General features: G+C 35.9%; 1 protein-coding gene across 1 annotated transcript; it reads left to right on the top strand.

Moving 5' to 3' along the window:
* Positions 1 to 13,495: 13,495 nt before the first annotated feature.
* On the top strand, positions 13,496 to 16,765 carry LOC132641291 (uncharacterized). Its single transcript, XM_060358218.1, has 3 exons — positions 13,496 to 13,653; positions 15,624 to 15,780; positions 16,508 to 16,765. Exons 1-3 carry the CDS (start codon positions 13,651 to 13,653, stop codon positions 16,552 to 16,554), a joined length of 207 nt encoding a protein of 68 aa, XP_060214201.1. The 5' UTR covers positions 13,496 to 13,650; the 3' UTR covers positions 16,555 to 16,765.
* Positions 16,766 to 23,474: the final 6,709 nt, after the last annotated feature.

The raw sequence follows: 23,474 nt of genomic DNA, 5'->3' as shown, positions 1-23,474 counted from the left end.
TTCCAGTCTCTATCTCATCCTCCTTTTCAATGTTGTTTTCTTCTGAGACAGTTTCTTCTTGATCAGCATCTTCCTGAATCATTAGGTTAGACCAATGACTCATTTCTCTCATCCCATCCTTCATTCTCTGTTGCCTCATGGTAGTAGGAGATTAAAGAACTTTGGGTAAGCAATTAGAGGTTCTTCCAGCGGCATCGGTGGCACGATTGAGATGACATTTCTTGGATTGTAGTATAGAAACTGTCCCATGTAGGGTAAATGGCGGGCAAGGGGGATACCTCATATGGAGAGGTAAGGCCTTGGACCAAGAGAAGGAAATTCGGGGCCTAAAGAGGGAAATTAGGAGCCTAAATTGTTCCCGGACCGCATGCATACATCCGTAAGTAACTTAGTGCAACATGGAAAATTACAGTCAAGTGGTTTTCACTCCTTCTACTCTAAACTACTGAGGTGAGGGTGGGATGCCTATCGAAATAAGAAAAGATGGAAAAGGCTATCTACATCCAATTTAAAGTTTCTTGCATTTTCCGATGTAGTTGGCGAAGAGTAAATTTAACAAATATAAGGAAGCAAGTCCTGGGCCTCAATATCTATCAATCAAGAAGGTAAAAGAGAGAAGTTTTGATTGAAAGTAGTACGTCTGCAGGGATCTGTCGTTAACGATTTGACCGGGACACATCCAATTGAAAGTCTAATCCCAACCTTTTTGGAAGGAGCTCCAAAAAAGACTTGACTTCAGAGCGGGGAACCTTCCTACAAGTGAGCACCAAGCCTAATCTCCGTCATGATTACTGCCTTAGCCCTGTCCTATCATCTGTATAATGGAGTTCGTCATTTATTGATAGATTTTTCGCGATTTTTCTTTCATAGAATTGGAAGAAAAAGATTGAAATGACTGTTCTAAATTTCACCTATACCTTTCTTTGTGCTCTGATACCTCCTAAAAAGACATAGGCACGCGCACGGGTAGAGAGTCTGCCCGAGTCGTGCAGCCCCAGGTAACACCTAGTTTCCTTCTGGTTGTCACATCTTGTCACCCTGTCTGCTTTGGTTATATATGTTTTCTCCCATGCCGTTTTCTCGCTCGTGGTTCTGGAACTCGTCAAAAACCCATAAATCATAGTAGTCATCGGCTGACATCAAAGGCCCATGTTATGGAAGTAGCAGAGGCTTACGAGGGAAAGAAAAAAACATAGGGGTGCTCCTATGAGTGCAACCGACATTATAGAGCAGCTTGCGAGATGAAATTCGTCGCCGGGAGTGTTCAGGCACGAACAGTTGAAGCCTATTGTTCTACAAAGGTACCCGAGCATGAAGGTTTAAGAAAAGATGTAATAGCTCCAAATAGGGCTAGGCATAAATACTGAAAACCGAAAAACCAAACTGAACCAAACATAACTTCAAGAAATCGTAACCGACTCCCCCCGCCCTTCCCTTTTTAGATATAGCTAAGTTATTATAATCTACCTAAGACCCTTGTGTGTCCCAGGATCATGAGGAGAAGGTCAAAAAGATGAGAAAAAAAGTCTCAGCCTCCTGAAAGGGAAACAGGACAGGGTGGGATCATCACCTCCCCATCTCCTTTTCTTGAGTCTCCTTTCAACAAAAAGGGATCCTGGGCTCTACTGGTCACTACCTCCAGTTCATGCCCAGGTTCACCTTTTCCTCTCCTAAGACTCTTCCCCCCATCTTATGGCCTCATCCTAATTTTCCAGTGACAACACTAAAGGTTGTAGGCAGGTTCAAAACAACCTAACTCTATCACAACTTCCACAATTGACTTATGAAACTATGTCCAACCTTTTAAAGACTTTTGTTGCCAAGTTTCAAACATGATGCACTAAGAACATACCCACCATAAACATTTTAACAATAATAACAAGCTAATGTTCATATGCAACTTCAAACCAAGATTATAATCATGAAAGGATCTTTGCTCTTAATACCACACTGCATCTCAAAGAAACACACATTTTCCTTCTATTTGGACCAATTCACATAGAGAGAAGTAGAAACAGACTCAAATCACAATTACTCTATCCTTAGCTAAGTTTTGAGACATTATCCTTAACCCTTTCTTAGCCTTATTTACTTATTCCTTTAAAGAACTCAATTCACAACATCAAGAGAAAAAGTAAAAGTATCCAAGATAGCTACAAAAAGACAAGATGGGCAGACTTGTATCAAGATTTCCCCTTACCCCTCCTCCTTTTGCCTCTTATCTTTATAATTATCATAAATTGGGTGATTAGTCTCAAAAAACAAGATTTTTTACACACAACACATTCATGGACATTTCTACACATGGTGGACCAAAACAGATTTACACATACACATTCATGGACATTTCTACACATGGTGGACCAAAACAGATTTACACATACACACATATTTCCTCTCAAGTTACCATCCCTTAAAGTTCCTTTTTAATGCCATTTTCAGAATAAATACATCTCATTACTAGGTTGAAACAAGCATAACAATTATAGTTTTAGCCTATTTAACTAATTGATTGACCATTTTGGACCAAACAAAGATCATCTCCAGGCTGCCCTGAATTCAGTTTATTATGGCAGTATCCTAGACCTTTTAAAATCATCCCAAGCACATACATATTCTGCAGGTTCTACTCAGAGGTTGGTTCAACAGGTTCCAATGTTTGCTGCAAGCAAAAAGCAATCAGACAAACGCAAACTAAGTGGATACCCTTTGATCAAGTTCAAACCCCTCCCCCAGAACCATTATTTAAAGCCTTTATCTCAACATATTACTAATGTGATATAAAAATACCAAGTTTTAAAACCTCAGACCAACCTTTCAACCAAATATATTACTAAATGGAACAAACAAGAATCAGGCCAATATCTTACTTAATCCACCTGTAGCCATTAAACACCCTTAAAGCGAAACACATTACCAAGTAGGACAAATAGAATCAGACAGAGTACACAACAAACCCTCAATCTTCAAACCAAACACATGATTAAGTAGGACAAACAGGATCAGACTAAGTCCAATACATAACAAATCTTCAACCTTCCAACCAAACACATGACTAAGTAGGACCAACAGGATCAGACTAAGTCTAATACATAACAAATCTTCAACCTTTAAATAATCTTTAAACCAAACACACTATCAAATAGATTACTAAGAAACCAAATCAAACACCTCCCTTAACAGACCTTTAGGCCCTTTTTGAATTAACCTGTAAGCCAAACATACTTCCAAATGTAATAGACCAGAATTTAAGCCAAATACATCACTTAATGACCCTATAACCTTAAGCCAACCTCTAAATCAAACACTGTTACACGGAACACACAGGATTAAGCCAAGCATGATATATAATAGACCCCTTAATCATAATTCAAAAATACAAGATTCATGATGCACACATCAAACGAGCATATTAGTTTGAACTACATTTTAAAACCACACATAAGACACTTAATCACATTAAACAACACTAACATAGACAGAAATCTAAATGGAAAGCAATAAACTAATAAATATTTACCTTGTGCAAGTGCAACCGGGGCAAGAAATGGACTTAGATGCTTTCAATGCTTCCAACGCCAAACTCAGCCACCAACACTACAACCAAATAAAATATAGAAATTTTTAGAGCTAAAGAAAACTTAAACCTTTCGGCTAAAGCTTAAAAATGACTGTGGAGCTTTAAACTTTGCAAAAAAATCATAATTTTAAGCCTTTCTCAGTCCCCCCCCCCCCCCAACCCCCATTTTGTGAACAAATGGGGTTCTACCCAGAACTCATCTTAGAACTCAAAGACCCCGATGTGGGACTTGTGGATTTACACAAGTCTTCACTTCAAAACTTCAACACACAGCCTAGATTTAAAGTAAAAATTAAATCAATGGCTCAAATCACCTCAACACTACTGCAATCGGCAGAAATTGTAAAGAAATGGGCGAATTTGTACCTTTAGGGGTTGTTTGGCCGGAATTTGTGGAGAGAAGGATGAAGCATTCTCACGTTACACATTCAAAACACGCGATGGGATATGACCAAAACAAGTTGGGGGAGGGGGGAGTGTGGCAGCGGGGTGGCGCTAGGGTTTTACCCCTAGCTGCCTCCCCCTTTTACTCTTTGCATAACGACCCCTAGGGTATGAAATAAAATGAGGCGGAGGAGTATCCGTTCTCCCCTCTTTAATCGTTAGTGGACCCGGTCTGGTCCATTATGGACTGGGCCTGGTCCCTTTTAAAAAAAACGATGGGCCATATATATATATATATATATACACACACACACACACACACACCATGTATATACAAATATACATTGTGGATATATATATATATATATATATATATATATATATATATATATATACGGAGACCCTTGTGGTCCGGCCCTTCCCCGGACCCCGCGCATAACGGGAGCTTAGTGCACCGGGCTGCCCTTTTATATGTACGGAGGGTTGAGGATAAATATTCAAAAACAAAACTACTATTAGCCTATTAGGACTTAATTAATTTTAAAACATGAATTGTTTAAAATTATTTTGCAGATAATGGTCCCAATAATTTACCAAATTAATTATCCAGATAATATTAATTAAACAACTACGCAAACACACAAAATCAAGGTTTGAGGGGTAAAGTGGCCAATTCCTTTAGTTACTCAAGTTACCTCGGACAATAAATAGAATAAATCACCTCCTTAATATGATTTTCCTTGATTTAATCAATTAAGTAAATAGTTATTGAAAATTATTTTTCCTTTGATCAATTTCAATAAAATATTCCCTAAATGTCATAAAAACCCCAATTAATTTTCACATAACTCAAAACATCCTGAAAAATCTCATTATCAATTTAAAGGGGTGAAAGATTATCCCAAATAATTTTCATAAAAATTATTCAGAACTTTTAGGGTGCGCAGCTGATTTTACTTATTGTCCAAGGACTCCGACTAGGTGTCAGTACCGTATTTGATTTTTGGACACATTTTAGATTTCGAAGTCCAGTTTCCTTTAGTGGCTCATGATTTCAACATTCCTATATCGAGATATGAATTTTTTGGCGAAACTGGGCGAATCTGAAACTATTGGCATTTCAGCATGTAAAGCTGACATCCCGAATTTATCTGGGATGATTCAGATGGTTGTTGACTTTGATTTTTGGATATATGATAGATTTCGAAGTCTAATTTCCTAAGAATTTGGCGGCTCGTGATTTCGAAGTACCCAAACTAAGATATAAATTTTTTGGTGAAGTCGCGCGAATCTGAAACTATCAGCGTGTCAGCATTTAAAGCTACCCACAAGAACTTTGAGACGTGAGAAACAACATTTAAGAGAAAGTGAAGCCTAATACAGCAGCAATGTGCAACGAAACAAGTAAATGATCCTTGATGCTGACGCACAAAGAGATATCAACGAGAATTGCAGTATAAAGCAAAATGTAAGAAGCTTTTATTATTGTCAAGAACATCAACTAATCAAATGCAGGAAAACAAAAGGAGATCAAGTGAAAAAAATGTTTCCTGCAAGCTAATCTAAGCAGAACTTATAATTGACTAAGTCTTGAAGGTTCGCCTCTAAGTATCGCCTCTTCTCTTCTACGTCGGCCGAATTATTTGCAGTTGTCTGCGAGACATCAGTACATCTACGGTATTCATGTTCATCAACTGAGACTTTAGATTTGAACTCCTCAACGTCCTTCTCAGTGGCATTTTGGAGGGCTCGTAACTTCTTCACCTTCTTCTTTGCCTCCTTAAGAGATCGACGAGTAGCGAAATTTTTGGCCTTCTCATCTTTTTCAGTTAAGACAAGATCAAGATGTTCCTTGGCTCTTACAAATGACTCTGATTTTTTGACTTCTGCGGCCTTATTAACAAGAGCTGATCGTTCCTGGTCATAGGAAGCGGTAAACTAAAAGAAAGAATTCAATAATTTCTTCAAAGAGAAAATACCCACACCCTTTCCATCCATCTCCTCGAGAATCACTTTGATCTCATCTTCAAGAGAAGAGGCACAATCCACAGTAAGGTTGGAATATTTAGCTTGGATCTTTGTCCAGGCTTCCAAAATGAAATTCTTTCGAACCGTCATAGTTGTTGCTGGTTGTTTGTGAGAATTTGATCCCAATTTTGCTTTAGTCCCACCATGAGGAATAGAAGTGGCCTCTCGCTCTGATTTAGATGTTGGAAATGATCCTCACTAGTATGGCCCTACTACAGATTCGCTGCTATCTTGTGGCTTGATTTAGTAGGAAGTCACCAAAATGTCGACATTGCTTGGCTGATTAGAAACGATAAACGATCAGTAATTCATTCAAGTATCACGGGATAGCAAGGAAATTTAAATCATTACCTCTTTAGCAGTTGTCAAAGTCCTCGAAGAACTGCTATCGCTATCATGAATTTCTACCACATACGAAGTAGTGTCTCCTAACTTATCTACGAATGGTTTCAATTTCTTTCGACAACGATCTTCATGATTGCTATCACTTCCATCTTGTGGTGGTCGCATTTTAGAAGCTTGATGAGCCTGGGCATGTATCTTCTCTTTTTAAACGTCTTCACATAGAGGTCCCTTGCTTTTGTGTAGCAAAACTACTTTAGCTTTAAAGCAGGAGGTTTATCAGTAAAGACCTCTTCGTTATGCTATTGAGGAACGTCAGTAATAGGACCTACAACATTCGATTGCAAGTTGTCTTCGAGAAATCTCCCATGCACTTTTTCCCACCAGGATTTATACTCGGACGAGAAAACCTTTCTCATGTTAGACGTAGTGGTAGGGAAAGTTGCCTTCGACATGGATTTATGTGACACAAAAATTCTTGAGAATCTAAGTCCTTCAGCTAATGAGGCACTGCGAATGTCACTTTTCAAGACGCCAGAAGTGTCTTGATAAAACCCGAACTGACGGATGAATTGATGCAGACTATATGGCTTAAAAATGTAAGAGTCTTTGATCCTCAAAGAAAGGTAATTAAAACGAAGGCTCATAAAGTAACTCACCTCCAACTCTGGTTCCTTGTCATTGTCCACAAAATGGTAAGGATGGGACCTATTCGGCGTAGTAGAAGTCCAAGCAACGTTATCTCCCAGATGAATGCGTTTTCTTGCATGCTCTCCGTCAAAATACATTGCAACGCCTTCTCCAGAATATACTACCATTAACGGAACTGATGGTCTGTTAGGAAGTGCAAAATGCGTCTTGATGCAATAAGCAAGCCAGCTATACAAATAATGAATGGCAAATGAGAGTTTGACATGCTCAAGTTGCGATGACTTGGAAATCTTGGTTTAACCATTGTAAATGTTCGACCAGACTGGGACTGCAAGACTAATTACTCATTTATTTTCCATCATGGCCATCATTCTAAAAGTCCCTGGTCGAATGAAGTCACTATATTTAAAGGGAAATACAAAGGCGCACAACCAACAGGATGGGAAGGCTGCTAAATATGTGTCATCCCTTTGTTCATGATCTACTTCAAGTTCAGAAAACATTACTTTGTCTGTACTCTCATTCGGCTGCTCCAGGTATAGCTCCAGTTGGATTATATGTTGACTTCAAGCGAGTAGATTTTTTCTCCTTCCGTGGTGGGCTCATATCTCAAAGCTCTTTTGCACCAAAACTTTATCCACTTACTCAAGGGCACCCTTGGATGATGAATCTCCCCTTCTTGAAGATGTTGAAAGGCTGCAAATAACTACTCATATGTTTGAGGAATGAACCTTTCATTCTTCTCATTGGTACCTATAAGCTCCTTAGCTTCGGGCACTACTTCTTCATAGGGGGAACCAGCAATAGGTAAACCTCCAATGATGTGCAAATCCCATGGGATATTGATAGCTCTCCAACTGATGTAAGCGATGTATTTGTCGTTGGACTCCAGGCTTCAAAGAATGCTTGCAATATGTTTGAATTACGATCATAGGTGAATAGAGAAGCATAAACAGCTTCAAATATTCTCGCTGTCTGCAAAGTTTGTTGGCTTCTGCCAAGTGCGTCTTTAACCCATTCCCAATATCCTGGTGTATGATGATATTCACTGTCAATTTCCATGGTTTTGAATCCCTAATGTACCTGTCCTTCAATTATTCGGCGTCCTAAGCAAGGAAAGACGCTCGTAATGTTCAACTTGCGATGGTTAGGATTATGAAGGGACCACATTTTTGACAATCGATTAGAACCTAGGATGTGTTCTGATGTCCAATTTTGCATATGGAGAGCATTCCTCAAAGATGGCCACAGACCAGCATACCAATCAACCAGCGGAATATGAGTCAGCAACTTGGTTAAGATCTCGCAATTTTCAACTTTGATTTGAGATACCTGTTTTTGGAGGACGGAGATGTATAATCTATGAAGTGAACCATCTCTTCAAACTGCATGAACAAAAGAAGCTTGGTTAATCACAAGGTTGAAGTTGATCGAATGTATGTACAGGAAACTTGTCAGTCTTAAGGTGTCGGTGGCAATGTTAACCTCTTGGACCCTAAGCTGATTGTTTTGTGAATGTATTATTAAAAGGAGCTCAAGTTTTCAGTCTCAAAGTGTCGGATATAACATTAATCTCTCGTACTCTAAGCTGATTGCTTCTTGGATACGTCATCAAAAGGATCTTTACTTGTCAGTCTCAAAGTGTCGAACATAATGTTAATCTCTCGCACTCTAAGCTGATTGCTTCTTGCATACATCGTCCAAAGGATCTTTATTTGTCAGTCTCAAGGTGTCAGAGGCAATGTTAATCTCTCGGACCCTAAGCTGATGGCTTCATGGATATATTAATAAAAGGGTACATCGGGCTTGTGATGTCGGAGGTAACATTGTTCTCTCGCACCCTAAGTCGATTGCTTCATGAATATATCAATAAAAGGATGTCGCATGTCAGTCTTAAGATGTAGGAGGTAATATTATTCTCTCGCACCTTAAGCTGATTCCTCGTGAACTTTATTAGTTTTGGACCTAAAAAAAAAAAAAAAAAAAAGAGGAAAAGAACGAGGCAGTAAAAGAAGACGTTGGAGAAGAACACGATTACCTGTCAAAGACGGGCAATTGATGTAGAATAAAGGAAGAGGATACTCTATTTATAGAGGTCATAGAGGCGACTATTAAAGAGTTAGTATTGGTATAGGATTGGGAATCATTGTCCAGTACCAATTAGGTATCCTAAATTCCCTTAGAAAGAGCTAAAGGCGGTAAAGTTTCCTACTCACAAGAAAATTCGGGTAGGCCGTGCTCTATTCTATTTACTCAAGGATACTTGTGCTGTGATGCAAGGAAAAGCCAACCCTCCTCTTAATTAATCTAACACGGATTAATTCATCCACGAAAAAATTTGAAGTGGGACGTTTAATTCAAGACCAAGATTGTTTATTTGATGTGGTATGCATTGATCCATAGTGATCTGTTTTTTATCATACGTGAATTAAAAGCCTAGTCTTGAAGCGCGGGGGGATCCGTACAATAATTTGAATTATATTAAATTCAAGATATATTAGTCCAAATAAATTATGGACTAATGTAATTGGATTAATTGTTTAAGTCCAATAAATATGGATTTGATTAAAAATGTTCAAATGCATTGGGCTAGCCCATTTAATTGGGCTATAAATGATGAGCCCATTTTGTTAAGCCCAAGATGAAGTCTTTTCCAAGAGGCCCAGCTTGGTGCCACGTGTCAAATGACGTGGCATGCCAAGTCAAATAAAGGAGCCTATAGGGTCATGCCATGTGGCAAAATGATGCAGCACGCCTAGTCAAATCAAAGGCCAATGAAGATGCGCCACGTGTACAAGTGACATGTTCCGGCCAATCAAATATTATCATGTCAGCTTAAATCTGATTGGCCGAAAAGAGTCTGTCCTTATCACAACTCCTCATCCTACAACTATAAATAGGGGTCTTATAATTCAGAAAAGGTACAAGAAATTCTAACAAGAAGCCAGAGAGAGCTCGTGGATCAAATGCTGCAGATTTCTCTACAAGCTAAAAACATTCAAGCACTCAAGTATTTCTCTAGAAATTCTAGAGATCAAGACGAAGATTCAAGATCAAGCTTCAAGCCTCTGAATCCAAGCATAAGTTCAAGATCAAGACCACCAGATTCAAGATCAGGCTCAAAAGCCCTTGAATTCAAGTACAAGTCAAGATCAAACCCATCAAGTTCAAGATCAAGCTCAAAAGCCCTTGAGTTTATTATTGAAAAGGCGAATCAGAGCATTCATAGAGATTTTAACACTCATATTGAAATCAAATATGACGATTGTTGTAATATTTTTCTGTCTTGATTATTATTTTATCGACGCGAATTTTATTGTCTACAACTTGATTAGAATGTATCATGTTGTATTGTAACTGATAAGTTTACTAAAATGCTCTAAACTATCATAAATATTAAAGTTATCAATAACTACTAAAAAGGTAAGTTAACACAAATTCTTTCTACTAATTTGTCACAAATTATGCCTTGTAAATATAAAAGCGGTTAAATTCTTGTAAATTTTAACAAAATTAATGAAAAACGTGTTATTAATATTAAAAACAATTATAAATCAATATAGAAGCAACAGTTTGTGCACTTTTCCAATCTGACATTGCAATTCCAAAACTTTTCCGTTTCTCGTGGCATGCTTCCATAAACGAACAAAATAGCACTTCTTTGAATTTGACGATTAACTGAAATTAGTAAAACTTTCTTTTTTTAAACCTAAACGTAGAAGAAGACAGAGATAATGTTTTCTTTTCAAAAAAGGAGATAGAGATAACGCAAGAAAATGAGAGCAGGCAAAATTTAAACCTAGCAGGAGACAAAAGAATGAAGAAGACGTAGGGTTAGATAGTGAGTTAAATAATATAGGGTAAAGGGTAAAATAGGATTATGATATATTAAGGACATAATTGGAAAGAAAAATTAGGTAACAAATAACAATGGAATAACACCAAATCGGTTGTTACATAAAATGGAGTTTTTCATTGTTACATAAGGAAGGAACTTAACAATACCATATAATAGCTTCTAAAAAACAATCAAAACAAACATTGTAATGGTGGTAACGATACAATACAATACAATACAATGGGTAACAACCTGCCAAACAAGGTGATAGTGATATAATGCCATTTAACTATTTTTGGGCAATAAAAAGTTATCAATGATATACACACATTATAAAATTTTAGGAAAAAGAAATCATAATTGAGTAAGGTTGGAATTTGTTGAAAATACATAGAAGAGAACATATATAAAATTTGAGAAAGATTGGAGGTGATTTGAATTGGTTTGAATTCGTAGTTGAAACCGAGTTAATGCATATCTGTATCGCACATGTATTTCACAAATAGGTATACATGAATATACAAAGATGTACGGTGGATACATAGGGGGTACACAAGTGATACACGAAAGAGAAACAATTATACATGCAGAAACTTCATCTTCTTCCTTCGAGTCGTATCTCAAATTTCAATTCGAACCACCTAAAATATCCACCAAATCATTCCAAAATTGAGATTCAAACTCCTTAATATGTACCCAATCTATTCCAACAACACTCACTCAAAATAACTTTCAATTTTGAAAATCCGAATTTTCAAACTCAAGCTCAAGCGAGCTTCAATTGCTTTTAATGGAGTTTAATCATCTTCGCTACTAAAAAAACAGAAATTATCTACGAATTTTGATGTTAATCCGTAGCTATATTTCTCATACCTAACGACATATTAGTGACGGATTTTGCTGTTTAGCTACGAAATTCATCTGTCGCCAAATCCTGTTTTTTAGTAGTTCTTCACTTTTCAAGCAACCAAACAGTGCTCCATGCATGAAATTAACTTCAAAAGATGTACCTGTTGGTGTGTATACCACCTTGTCATAAGTAAGACTAACTATTACAATAAGCTCACTAGCATTCTTTTATTGTGTAAGCATAATCCCAGTATGCAAGTATAGAACATCAAGTCGAAGAAAGTATGCCAGTCGCCCCAAGTCCTTCATGTTAAATGAGGTATGCAAGAATTCTTTCTACTTGGTAATATTCTCCATATCATTTCTCGTGATAATGATATGGTCAACATAAATGAGAAGTTTTGTGATAATTATTGGAGAAGCAGATGAGCCATCCCATCCCTTCTTAAATTAACCAAGGATGAAAATTTTCAACCGATCGCTTGACCACATCTGAATCTATTTTGGACTAGAGAAATTTGCTCTGGGACTTAAAAAGTTAGCATCCATACTCTTACTCATAAAGGGTTATGCAATAAAAAAAAATGGCGAAGGGACTTGAATCATAACTATGCTCCTTTTGTTTCATTTTATATACGTTTCAAAAAGAATAACACTCATTTTTTAAAATAACCGATTATAATCTTCCCATTTTACTATTAGTACCACGCTTTTATAGCCACCGAGATCTCATGGAATGTTTCATACACAAGCTTCAAAGTCTTCTTTCTTTCTTAAACTCCGTACAACATTAATCTACGCTATATAAATTGAAGCAGAGTAAAAGTTTCCCCGCAGCAAATCCATAGCAGATGATTTGTAACATAGAAAAGTCAGTTAACTTTGCCTACGTAGGCATTTGGTCATAAGATTTGGGACCCTAGTTTCAAGTTTTGATTTAAAATCAGTGTTTGTTATATGAAATTTACACAAAATTTAACTTCAATTTCAAATCTCAAATTCTCCAAAATGTAGTATTTCAAATTTCAAGTTGTAATTTCACAATTTTTTTAACTTAAAATTTGACCCATAAATTTATATTCTGTAAAAAAAACCTATGCTCGACGTGAAGAAATTATTCATACCATGTGAAAGTGTTATATTAAAGAATAACTAGTTACTCCTATTGTTGATTTTTTTTACTAGTGGATCTTTGTAAATATGTGTATTTGAAATTTGCAATAATATTTAATTGTAAGCATTTATTCACAAAAAATAAAATAAAATGGAGATATGCGATTTATTAAGCGGCGCCTTAAGATATTTCAATATCTCATCTCCTTCATTCTTGCAACTCTATCTTGAGCCTGCTTTTGTGTTGGATGATGGAACATGTGGATGTTCTGTTTCATTGGTCCTGTGTTGCTCTGTGTATGTCTTCTTTTTCTTCATTCAAATTTATTCATTGCTTGAATAAATCATATTTATAAATTATGATTTGCTCATTTGGTAAAATCTTTTTTTTTTTAATTTTATATCTGAGCAAAAGTTCGAATCAAGAAACTCATGATTTCTACGCGAAGCTCACAGTTGCAATTCGAAGGGCAAAGATTAATACCAGCAGTTTAAGGGATAATAATTAAAGACCACAAATATGAAACACAAAATTTAAAGGCCACCAAAAGAAGGGCAATTATTTAGTGGATCAAGTACACAAAGCTAACATTATTATTTTAATAAGCCCAGAATAAATCTGACGTGTCCAATTAACCCAATAATATGCTGCCAAGTAAGCAAAGCTACGTGGTTTCTAACCCATCTCACCAATTAATGGAAGGAGCGTGACCCCTTTTTCATGTGCCTCCTGTCCTCGAGTTTTTCACCAACTATAAATAAGACAAAATAAAATTGGGGCAGAAAAAAGGAAGAAAAATAAATAATTCTCTCTGCAAATTTTTGTGTTCTCATCTATCGGCGATCACCGGATTTTTCTTCAATTATGGTAATAAAAAACTCCAATCTGTTCTAACTTTTTTTTTTTAAAAAAAAAAAATATGTTTTGTATCAATGTCGATGTGTCTGGCTCATTATCTAGAGTAATTGCCCTTTTTATTAAAAACAATATGTTTTGTATCAACGTCGATGTTCCTGGCTCATTATTTTGATTAATTTTTGTGATTCACATGATTTATTTCATGTTTTTGATGAAGAATTAATTCTGGTTTTTGATGTCAACTATCTTTTTTTTTTTTTTTGGGTTGAATTTGATGTCAATGTCGTTGCTTCTTGCTCATGATTTCTTGAAATTCGTAAAATTAAGTCTTTTTTTTTTTTAACTTTCCGTTTACAATGTAGTTTCTTTGGAATTTTTTTAATCAGGAAATTCTTTGGAATTATTCGGTGTATTTATTTAGAAGCTGAATTACAGCTTACCTTTAAATTATCGTGTTCTCGTAATTCGGCTTGGAGTTTATCGTTCATCTCTTATTTAGAAGAATTGTTGGTAAATAGATTCTTTTGCTTAAAATAAGTAGCAAATAGTGTACGTTGAGATTAATGGCTGGAGTTATCTTAAATCAGTTCTTGTGAGTGAAATCTAATGTATAATTAATCAATGATTAAGAAAATGTAATGGCTTGGAGACAGAGGCGAATCTAGGATTTCTAGAACATGGGTTCGCCAAGGAAGGATAAAATGTATTAAATGGGGATTGATCCTTAGTTCTCTAGTTAAATAACTTAACCTTTAACCAAGTGCACCATTTAACCTTTTTGTAGCATGGGTTCCAACGGATAATATTATACCAATTTTAGAAAATATATACATAAAATACCTAGTTTTACGGAGAGACTATGGGTTCACGTGCCCCAAAATTAGTACACTGCCCCTGCCTAGAGAGTATAGACCGCCTGGGGTTGAACTCGATAGCGGCCCTGTAAAATTATTTGTGTGCATAGAACCGATATTCTTTTGCATTGCTTCCATGCTATATTGCAAGGAGCCTGGGAGCTGGTTTTTGGTAATACCAAGACTTAAAATTCCCTGCTTTAGCTAGGAGTCCTTTAATTTTATCCGAAAGAGGTGTAGAATTTTGGTTTAGGCTATTAGCATCCGGGTTGTTAGATAGTTGCATTAGGTGCCATATAAAGTGCTAGACAAAGTTGCAATTTACCAACTCTATTTGAGATTTATGTTCCTATTAAGCTTCGATTTGCTCAGCACATTTTTTTCCCTTTAAATATGTTATTTTGGTATGTAATAAGATCCAATATCATAGGACTTGAAATAGGGTAAATAACTTTGACCTCCCTTCTCCACTCTAGTTTAAAAGTGTCATTACAAGAACCTTTTGGGACATGAGACCTCTGTTGTAGTTTGACATGTTATCACTGGATGCCCACAAATCCACCAACTTAAACCATTATATGACCATGGTTTCATCAAGAGGTGCAAATTTACTTCCAAATTTACCCTCAAATGATTAAAAGGGAGCAGCTCTTCTCCAACCTTCTATTGTGTCAGCTCAACCCTTGGATCTAGTATGGCAATCCCCTTTCCGTTGAAAAAGGTTTCCTATTGTCAAGTTCTTTATATTTGGGGTCATTTTCTTTTCTCTAATTTTCATCTCAAAATTGCCCCTGTGAACGATTGATTTAAGCAAAGGAGGGTGTTTTGATGAGGTTTTCCCTTAAAATGGACAACATTGATTTAGGATTACAATTATAAAGGGAGGTCATAGCTATTTTACGACTAAAGGGAGGCTCCCTCTGTTGAAGCAGAGGGTGGTTTAAGTTTAGTTGTAATATGGATGTTCTGAATGTTGAATACTAGAGCTCCTTGCCAGAGTGATTGATGCTTGTCCTGTTTGGTTAGAAACTTGGTTGCTTGTTGAAAGCTGGCTATGCCTTCTTTTCATTCCTTTCAAGAAGATTTTGCTGTAAATCATTCCTTTGTTTTGTTGTATTTGAACAGACTACATCAAGACGTCTCGCTGACAGGAAGGTGGAGAGGTTTGAGAAAAACATCACCAAGCGAGGAGCTGTTCCTGAAACCACCGCAAAGAAAGGAAACCAGTATCCTGTTGGCCCTATATTGCTTGGTTTCTTCGTCTTTGTTGTCATTGGCTCATGTAAGATCTTCGTATCATCTTGTCTCCCATTTTTTTGCCACTTCATATCTGAGGCATTGCATTGAACTCCAAGTATTTAAGGTGTCTTTATCTTGATATCTATATCCCACCATTTATCAGAGGTCTAGAATCTTAGAGCCCGTTTGGATTGGCTTATAAGTTGCTTATAAGCTATTTTCAGCTTTTTGGAGTGTTTGGCTAGCCAGCTTATAAGCCATTTTGTGCTAAAATAAGTCCAAAAAAATAATTTAGCCCGTTTGGCTTAATTTATCTAAAACAGCTTATAAGCCAAAAAAAATAAGTTGGGTTACACCAACTTATTTTTTTTTTAACTCATAAGCTGTTTTTAGCTTATAAGCAGCTTTTTTTAAGTCCATCCAAACAGGCTCTTAACAAGGTCTATGTGTTTAAATATTTTACAATGCATGATAGCTGCTAGCAATAGAGTAGTTAGGTTGGCCCCTTTTCCTTATGAAAACCTTCTTTGTTCATATTAGAGAGTATATTTTTCTTTCATGTCCATTTACATATATAATTCTTTCATGTTACCTAGGTTCTCCGGAGTAGGTGGGTTGGCCCTTTTTTGTTTATCTTCGAGAGAATACTGTTCTTTTATATCCCTGTGTTCATGTACTCTTTCATGTCACCTAGGTTTCCACATGCATATTTCTTTGTTTTTCTGTTGTGCTATTATTTGCTTATTTAATCTTTTTTTCTCCCATTCCAGCTTTGTTCCAGATAATAAGGACAGCAACCAGCGGGGGAGTGGCTTAAGCATGCAATACAAGTGGTGAATGGTGATAATAGGCTAGGCCTGCTTCTTCTTGTAGTGTTGTTTTTCTCAAAGTTTAGCCCAATGTAGAAATTGAAGAGAAACTCCTGTAGAAATCGTGTTTTTTATTTTGTGAGACTCAAATATACAGTTTCTTCTGTCTCATGTGGTTATGTTTGTTCGCTTTCTCAAGAGATTTGACCGTTATCCTTACCCTGTTTGGAAATTCCTTTTATTTCTAGTTTAAACAAAGTATTCCTTCATACGGGTATAACTCACATAATGGAAAAATATTCGGAACACATTACGGTATTTTTTTTTTCCAGTCAACAACTTCATTCCGTTAATTCATAATCTGTGTCTAATGTTCGTAAGACACCATTGCATCATTTACAACCCAACCTAGAGAAGCAGAGTTTCAAGAAATATTAGAAAAGAGGGGAATAGAGAATTTAACTAGATTATGGGCTAGTCTGTTCCACGTTCGAGGGATATATCTAAGCTTGATATCTTTAAAGGAACACATTAATCTGCATGTATCCTCACAAGTAGCATCTATGTCTCAATATACTGTCATCTTTTACAATATTTGTACTACATTCTTTGCATCCAATAGTATAGGAACACATTACGGGCTTACGGCATATATCTCAAGCTAGACTGCTAGAGACTAAAAGGGTACATATACGTAACTGAAAGAAAAAAAGGAAAGATCATACTTGTCTAACTTGAGCTAATGTTATAAAGCAATTTTAGTTTTGCATGCAGCAAGATGTGAATAAATGGAAAAGGAAATAATTAGGCTGCCCCCTCCCTCCATTAATGTTGAAGGATCTCGAACAATATCTAGCATAAGAATTTGACTCAAGTAATTTCTTAAGTCAGTCTCTTAGCGCCAACGTTGTACATTCTCAGTCTTTAATTTTGATTCGATACAATTCAACAGAATTTGAGAAATAATCAAAATAGAAAAAATCACTAGAACAAGATGTAAAATCACTCGCATCAGGGTAAAACACTATACTATCTGAAATTTTGCAATAACATTTAATTGCAAGCATTAATTCAAAAAAAAAATGGAGATATGCGATTTATTAAGCAACGCCTTAAGATATTTCAATACCTCATCCCCTTATCGTTCATTCTTGCGACTCTATCTTGAGCCTGCTTTTGTGTTGGATGATGGAATGTGTGGACGTTCTGTTTCATTGGTCATGTGTTGCTTAGTGTATGTCTTCACTTTCTTCATTCAAATTTATTTCTTGCTTGAATAAATCATATTTATGAATTATGATTTGCTTATTTGGTAAGATTTTATAAGAGTCAGGGAAACTTTGATTATTTTCACAAATTTTGGGGTTTTCAAGTTTATGAGGAAAATTACAACTTAAGAAATCTAAATTGCATGTTCAAACAAAATTTCAACTTCAAATCAACCTAATTTCAGATCATGTCCAAAGGGCCCTGAGTCACAACAAGTCACTAAATAATTTTTTTTAACAAAAAATTCATTCAATTCCCTAAGTATCATATAGAATGTCACATTTATTTCCTCTTAATGACTTTTGTGATATTTGTGCAAGTTGAATGATAATTTTGTTACAAAATATAATTCAGTGACTTTCATGATACTTAGGTAAAATCGAATACTTGTTTTTGTTTTAAAAAATAATTTAATAACTTTATTGCAATAAAATAAAAATTACGTGGTCATCTATAAAATCAACCCCTCAAACCTGTGAAGATATGACTGATTGGCAAGGCTAGAGTTATGGGATCCTTCATGATCCATTGTTCGAATAATTTGAATAACAAGAGTTATTAACTAATTCTAGATTACAAACTAATATAATTTCGAGGATTGATCTAACAGTTTTCTGCAAGGATTGCCCTTCAAACGCACTGGTTTTTAATTTTTGCTTCTGCTCCTTATTTAATGAAAATATTCATATCTGTTTCACTTGACATAAATTTTGTAATATTTTTATCTTTGGAAAGTGAAATTTTGCCTTGCTCGGCACAAATTCTGTAGGAATTAAGCTATGCGGCATAAGTTGTGTAGTAATTTTCAGATTATGCTGAGTGTTGAAAGTTTTGTCTTTTCTAAGATACATTGTGTGATACATATGCCGAAGCTAAATGTAAATATGTCAAGCGAAATTTAAAATTATCTCATTTTTTCAGATTATGTTGAGTATTGAAAGTTTTGTCTTGTCTGACATAACTTGTGAGATGTTATGATACATATGCTGAAGCTAAATGCTAACTATGCTCGTTGAAATTTAACTGGTGAATTTTGAAGATCTTAATTACAGGCCTATTTGGAATGGGCTTTCTAAAACCTTCTCTATTTAGCATTTTTTTTGCGCGGATTGCCCTTCTTTTGGGGTGGTCTTTAAATTTTACCCCTCATATTTGTGGTCTTTAAGTTTTGCCCTTCGCTTGAAAAGGTGGGCGAATACTTGAGGTTTTAGGTTCGAACCCCCGCTCAGGCATAAAATTAAAATAAAATCGTCAGGCAAGGCTTGGGGCACGTGTATGCCGGAACCGGCATACACTTCTTAAGGAATAACTATAGCTATGCCGAGCCGGGAATAACTAAAGTCTGTCGCATAAGGCAGAATTTTTCTTTAAGGCATAACCAAAAGTATACCTCATAAGGCAGAACTTTTCCTTAAGGCATAGACTTTACCTTATAAGGCAAACTTTTAGTTATGCCTTAAGGAAAAGTTCCGCCTTATGGGGCATACGTTTAGTTAAGGCATAACTAAAAGTATGCCCCTAAGGTGGAACTTTTTTTTAAGGCATAAACTTTGCCTTATAAGGCAGAACTTATAGTTATGCCCGGTCCGACATAACTATAGTTATTTCTTAAGAAGTGTATGCCGGATTCGGCACGCACGCGCCCCAAGCCTTGCCTTGCGATTTTTTTTAAAAATTTTATGCCTGAGCAGGAGTTCGAACCCAGAAACTCATGATTTTTACGCGAAGCTCAGGATTGCAATTCGAAAGGCAAAAATTAAATACCAGCAGTTTAAGGGGCAACAATTAAAGACCACCCAAAAGAAGGGCAATCCTGCGAATTGCCCCTATTTAGTGGATCAAATACACAAAGCTAACATTATTATTTTAACGGAAAAGGCTCATAAATACCCCTAACTTATTGAAAAAAACTCATAAATATCCTCCTTCCACTTTTAGGTCTAAAAATACCCTTCCATCCACCTTGTAGGTCTAAAAATACCCTTAAGGTTTATTTTTTGCTCAAATATACCCTTCAAACTAACAGGTCAAATTTAATTCTTTTAAAAAGCCACATGACATGGTGTAATTGGTCACACATTTTAATTTCAGAATAAGTAAAACCCACCCAATTTTTAAGAGTCAAATCCGTTGACCCGTTTTAAAGTAAATGTTTCTCACTCATACTAACATCCGATAAGTTTTCTTCTGCTATTACCGTCTCCTTATTAAAAGTAATTCTGTTAATAAGCGTGAAATTGAAGGAGATGAATTTCATAGAGTTACTAGAGCTTATTTCAGGAAGAATAATCAAAAGAAGGATGATGCTGACGTGGAATTATCGGAATGCTCTTGTGTTGAATCGTGTACTTCTCAATTCATTGGAAAAATCACGAAAAATGAAGATTCAGTTGATATTGCAAAAGATAATGAAGGAATTGAGGATTCTGATGCAATTTCCACATTTTTGAAAGTTTCTAGTGATGTTGTTGAAGGAACTGCCATAATCAACGACGAAGAAATTCACATTTCTACTGAATTCACTGTAAGTTTTATTAAATCTAGTACTTGCTTTAATTTGTACTGAAAATTTACATTTCGCAGAATCTAATTAACCTCTCTCCAAATTCATCGATTTTGAAGTTCACATTTCTATTGAATTCACTGTAAGTGCTATTAAATCTAGTACTTCCTTTAATCTGCTATTATCGGAGGTTAGTCTTGTTTACCCCGAATTTGAATAATTAATTAAATTTGTGGGTGAGGTATAGGATATGTGGTTGTGCCTTGAATCCCTTTGATAGAGAAAAGAAATATATGAATATACTATGAAGAAGCAACTAATAATCGGTGGTTTGTTATTTACTTGTATGTTTAATATATGTGTGCTACTTGATTGAAGAAATGTAATAGAGATGAACACAATGAATTCGGATTGCAACACGATAATGAGAGAGATTTGTATATATTTCTAGTATAAAAGAATGTTCTTGATGTTAAGGAGTCAATCCCTCAAAAGTGGGGCAATGACCCCTATTTATAGTATTGCCCCATGGGCTTCATACAACAAGAGGCCCTAAAAAATAAATAAAAACTCTGAAATGGATTAGGTTGGATTAGGTTGGTCGTACGGTCTGACACCCGTACGATTGGCAGTTAAACATGGCAGGACGGTATCGACGCGTGGCAATCGCGTAACGGATCTCCCGGACCAACGGCCACGATCTCCCGGACCAACGGCCACGATCAACCGGACCAACGGCCACGATCAACTTCGCTATGGAGAAACTGGACCAAACGATATCCTTCGCTTTCTTCGGATCAAGCACTCCTCCGATCCTGAAAGAAAGTCTTCATGCTCGTGCTAATTTCTTTCTTCCCTCGGACTCCGGTCTTACCGGTTTAGCATATATCCGATTTTTACCGTATACAAGTCTCAGTGAGAAACATTTACTTTAAAATGGGTCAACGGGTTTGAGTCTTAAAAATTAGATGGATTTTATTTATTCTGAAATTAAAATGTGTGATCAATTACACAATGCCATGTGATTTTTTAAAAGAATTAAATTTGACATGTTAGTTTGAGGGATATATTTGAGCCAAAAATAAACCTTAAGGGTATTTTTAGACCCAAAGGTAAAAAGAAAATATTCATTAGTGTTATAAAATAAGGGAAAAGGGCCTGATTTGCCCCTCTACTTTGGGAAATGGTTCATATTTATCCCTCGTTATACTATCAGTCCATTTATATCCCTACCGTTAAAATAGTTGCAATATTTACCCCTATATTTAACCCTTATCCACTGTGGCCAATGTCGTGGGCCAGGCCTGTCCACTATGGCCAATTACATTGCCACGTAAGAGGCCATGTCAGCAACCCAACTAAATTAATCCTAAAATTAAAAGATCAAATAATGTCTTCTTCTTCTTCACCATTAAAGTGTTGTCTTCAACATGTTCAAGAATTGATTATTAGCCCATAATATAATCATCATAGCCCTTTTTTATTCACGTCATTTAGGTTCCCAACTCTTAAAGATGGGTCATTGGCACAAACGTCCCTATTTAGGGTTGCTCTTTAATTTTTGACCCTCAAATTCTCGCAAAAATTTCCTTAAAAAGTGGGTATTTGCGAAAAACAGCTCTAGTAGTAGCAGCAGAAGCAGAAATATACTTGCAATCTATGGCCAAACGCATATATGGTTTCCTGCAGAAACATAGAAGCAAATTTCGGGTTAAAAATGAGGTAATCGGAGAAAAAAGTTTTTTTTTGATTTTTGTTTTTGGTTGAAGTTCATTAGCAATTTTTAGCTAAAAGTTGAGGTAATTGGAGGAAAAAAGGGATATTTAAGTTTTTGTTGAAGTACTTAAGCTCAAATATGAGTTAATAGGAGATAAAAGGGATTTTTTTTTTTTAGTTTTTGTTGAAGTTCTTTATCAATTTTTAGCTCAGAAATGAGGTAATCGGAGAAAAAAAGGGATTTTTTCAGTTTTTGTTGATGGATTTTAGCTTAAAAAAGAGGTATTTGGAGAAAAAAAAGAGGATTTTGCAGTTTTTGTTCAAGTTCTTTATCAAATTCTAGCTTAAAAATGAGGAAAAAGTGTTTTATTGATCTTGATTGATCTGAAAAATGGGCTGTGATGATGATTTGCTTTTATCTGGTGCTATAATCTGCTGCACTGCTTGAAGAAATTGCACGAATTGGGCTGGTCTTTAATTTTTGCTCTTCATTTTTTTTTTTTTTTGTGCGGATTGCCCTTCAAATGCATTGGTCTTTAATTTTTTTGAAGAAACGCATATATGTTTCTGCAGGAATCAAGCAGGCATTTTAATGGTGAAGAAGAAGGCATTATTTGATCTTTTAATTTTAGGACTAATTTAATTGGGTTGCTGACATGGCCTCTTACGTGGCAATGTAATTGGCCACAGTGGACAGGCCTGGCCCACGACATTGGCCACAGTGGATAAGGGTTAAATATAGGAGTAAATATTGCAACTATTCTAACGGTAGGGGTATAAATGGACTGATATTATAACGAGGGGTAAATATGAACTATTTCCCAAAGTAGAGGGGAAAATCAGGCCCTTTTCCCATAAAATAATAAAGCAAGTAAGAAGAATATTGTAGAGAAAGAGAGAAGAGAGAAATTCTTTTATTTCTCTTGTTAGGGATTCTATACAATGAAGAGAACATCTCTATTTATAGGAGAAAGTTAACTTGGTGCCAAAGTCACAAACCCTAAAGTCTCTCCTAAAGATAAACATCCATAATTAAATAATATTTATAACACTCCCTCTTGGATGTCTATTTGGTAGATAATGTGTCTCGTTAAAACCTTACTAGAAAAAACTCAATGGGAAAAAATCTAGTGAAGGAAAAAGAGTACACATTTCTAATAATACGCTATTTGGTTGCCTCATTAAAAACCTTACAAGGAAAAACCCAGTGGGACAAAAACCTTGAAAGGGAAAAAGAGTACAACGCGTATTAACTCCCCCTGATGAGAACTTCAATCCAAAAAGTTGAATCTTCACATCTTCACTCGAAAGTTGCAGTTGGTATAGACTTGGTGAATACATCAGTCATATTATCACTCGAACAATTTGTTGCACCTTGGTATCACCATTCTTTTGGAGCTCGTTTGTGAAGAACAACTTTGCTGAAATGAGCTTTGTCCT

The sequence above is a fragment of the Lycium barbarum genome, chromosome 5 (genome assembly GCF_019175385.1).
Source record: "Lycium barbarum isolate Lr01 chromosome 5, ASM1917538v2, whole genome shotgun sequence".
Lineage (NCBI taxonomy): Eukaryota > Viridiplantae > Streptophyta > Magnoliopsida > Solanales > Solanaceae > Lycium > Lycium barbarum.
Note: the sequence above shows the minus strand (reverse complement) of the source record. Positions and strands in the feature narration are given on the sequence as shown.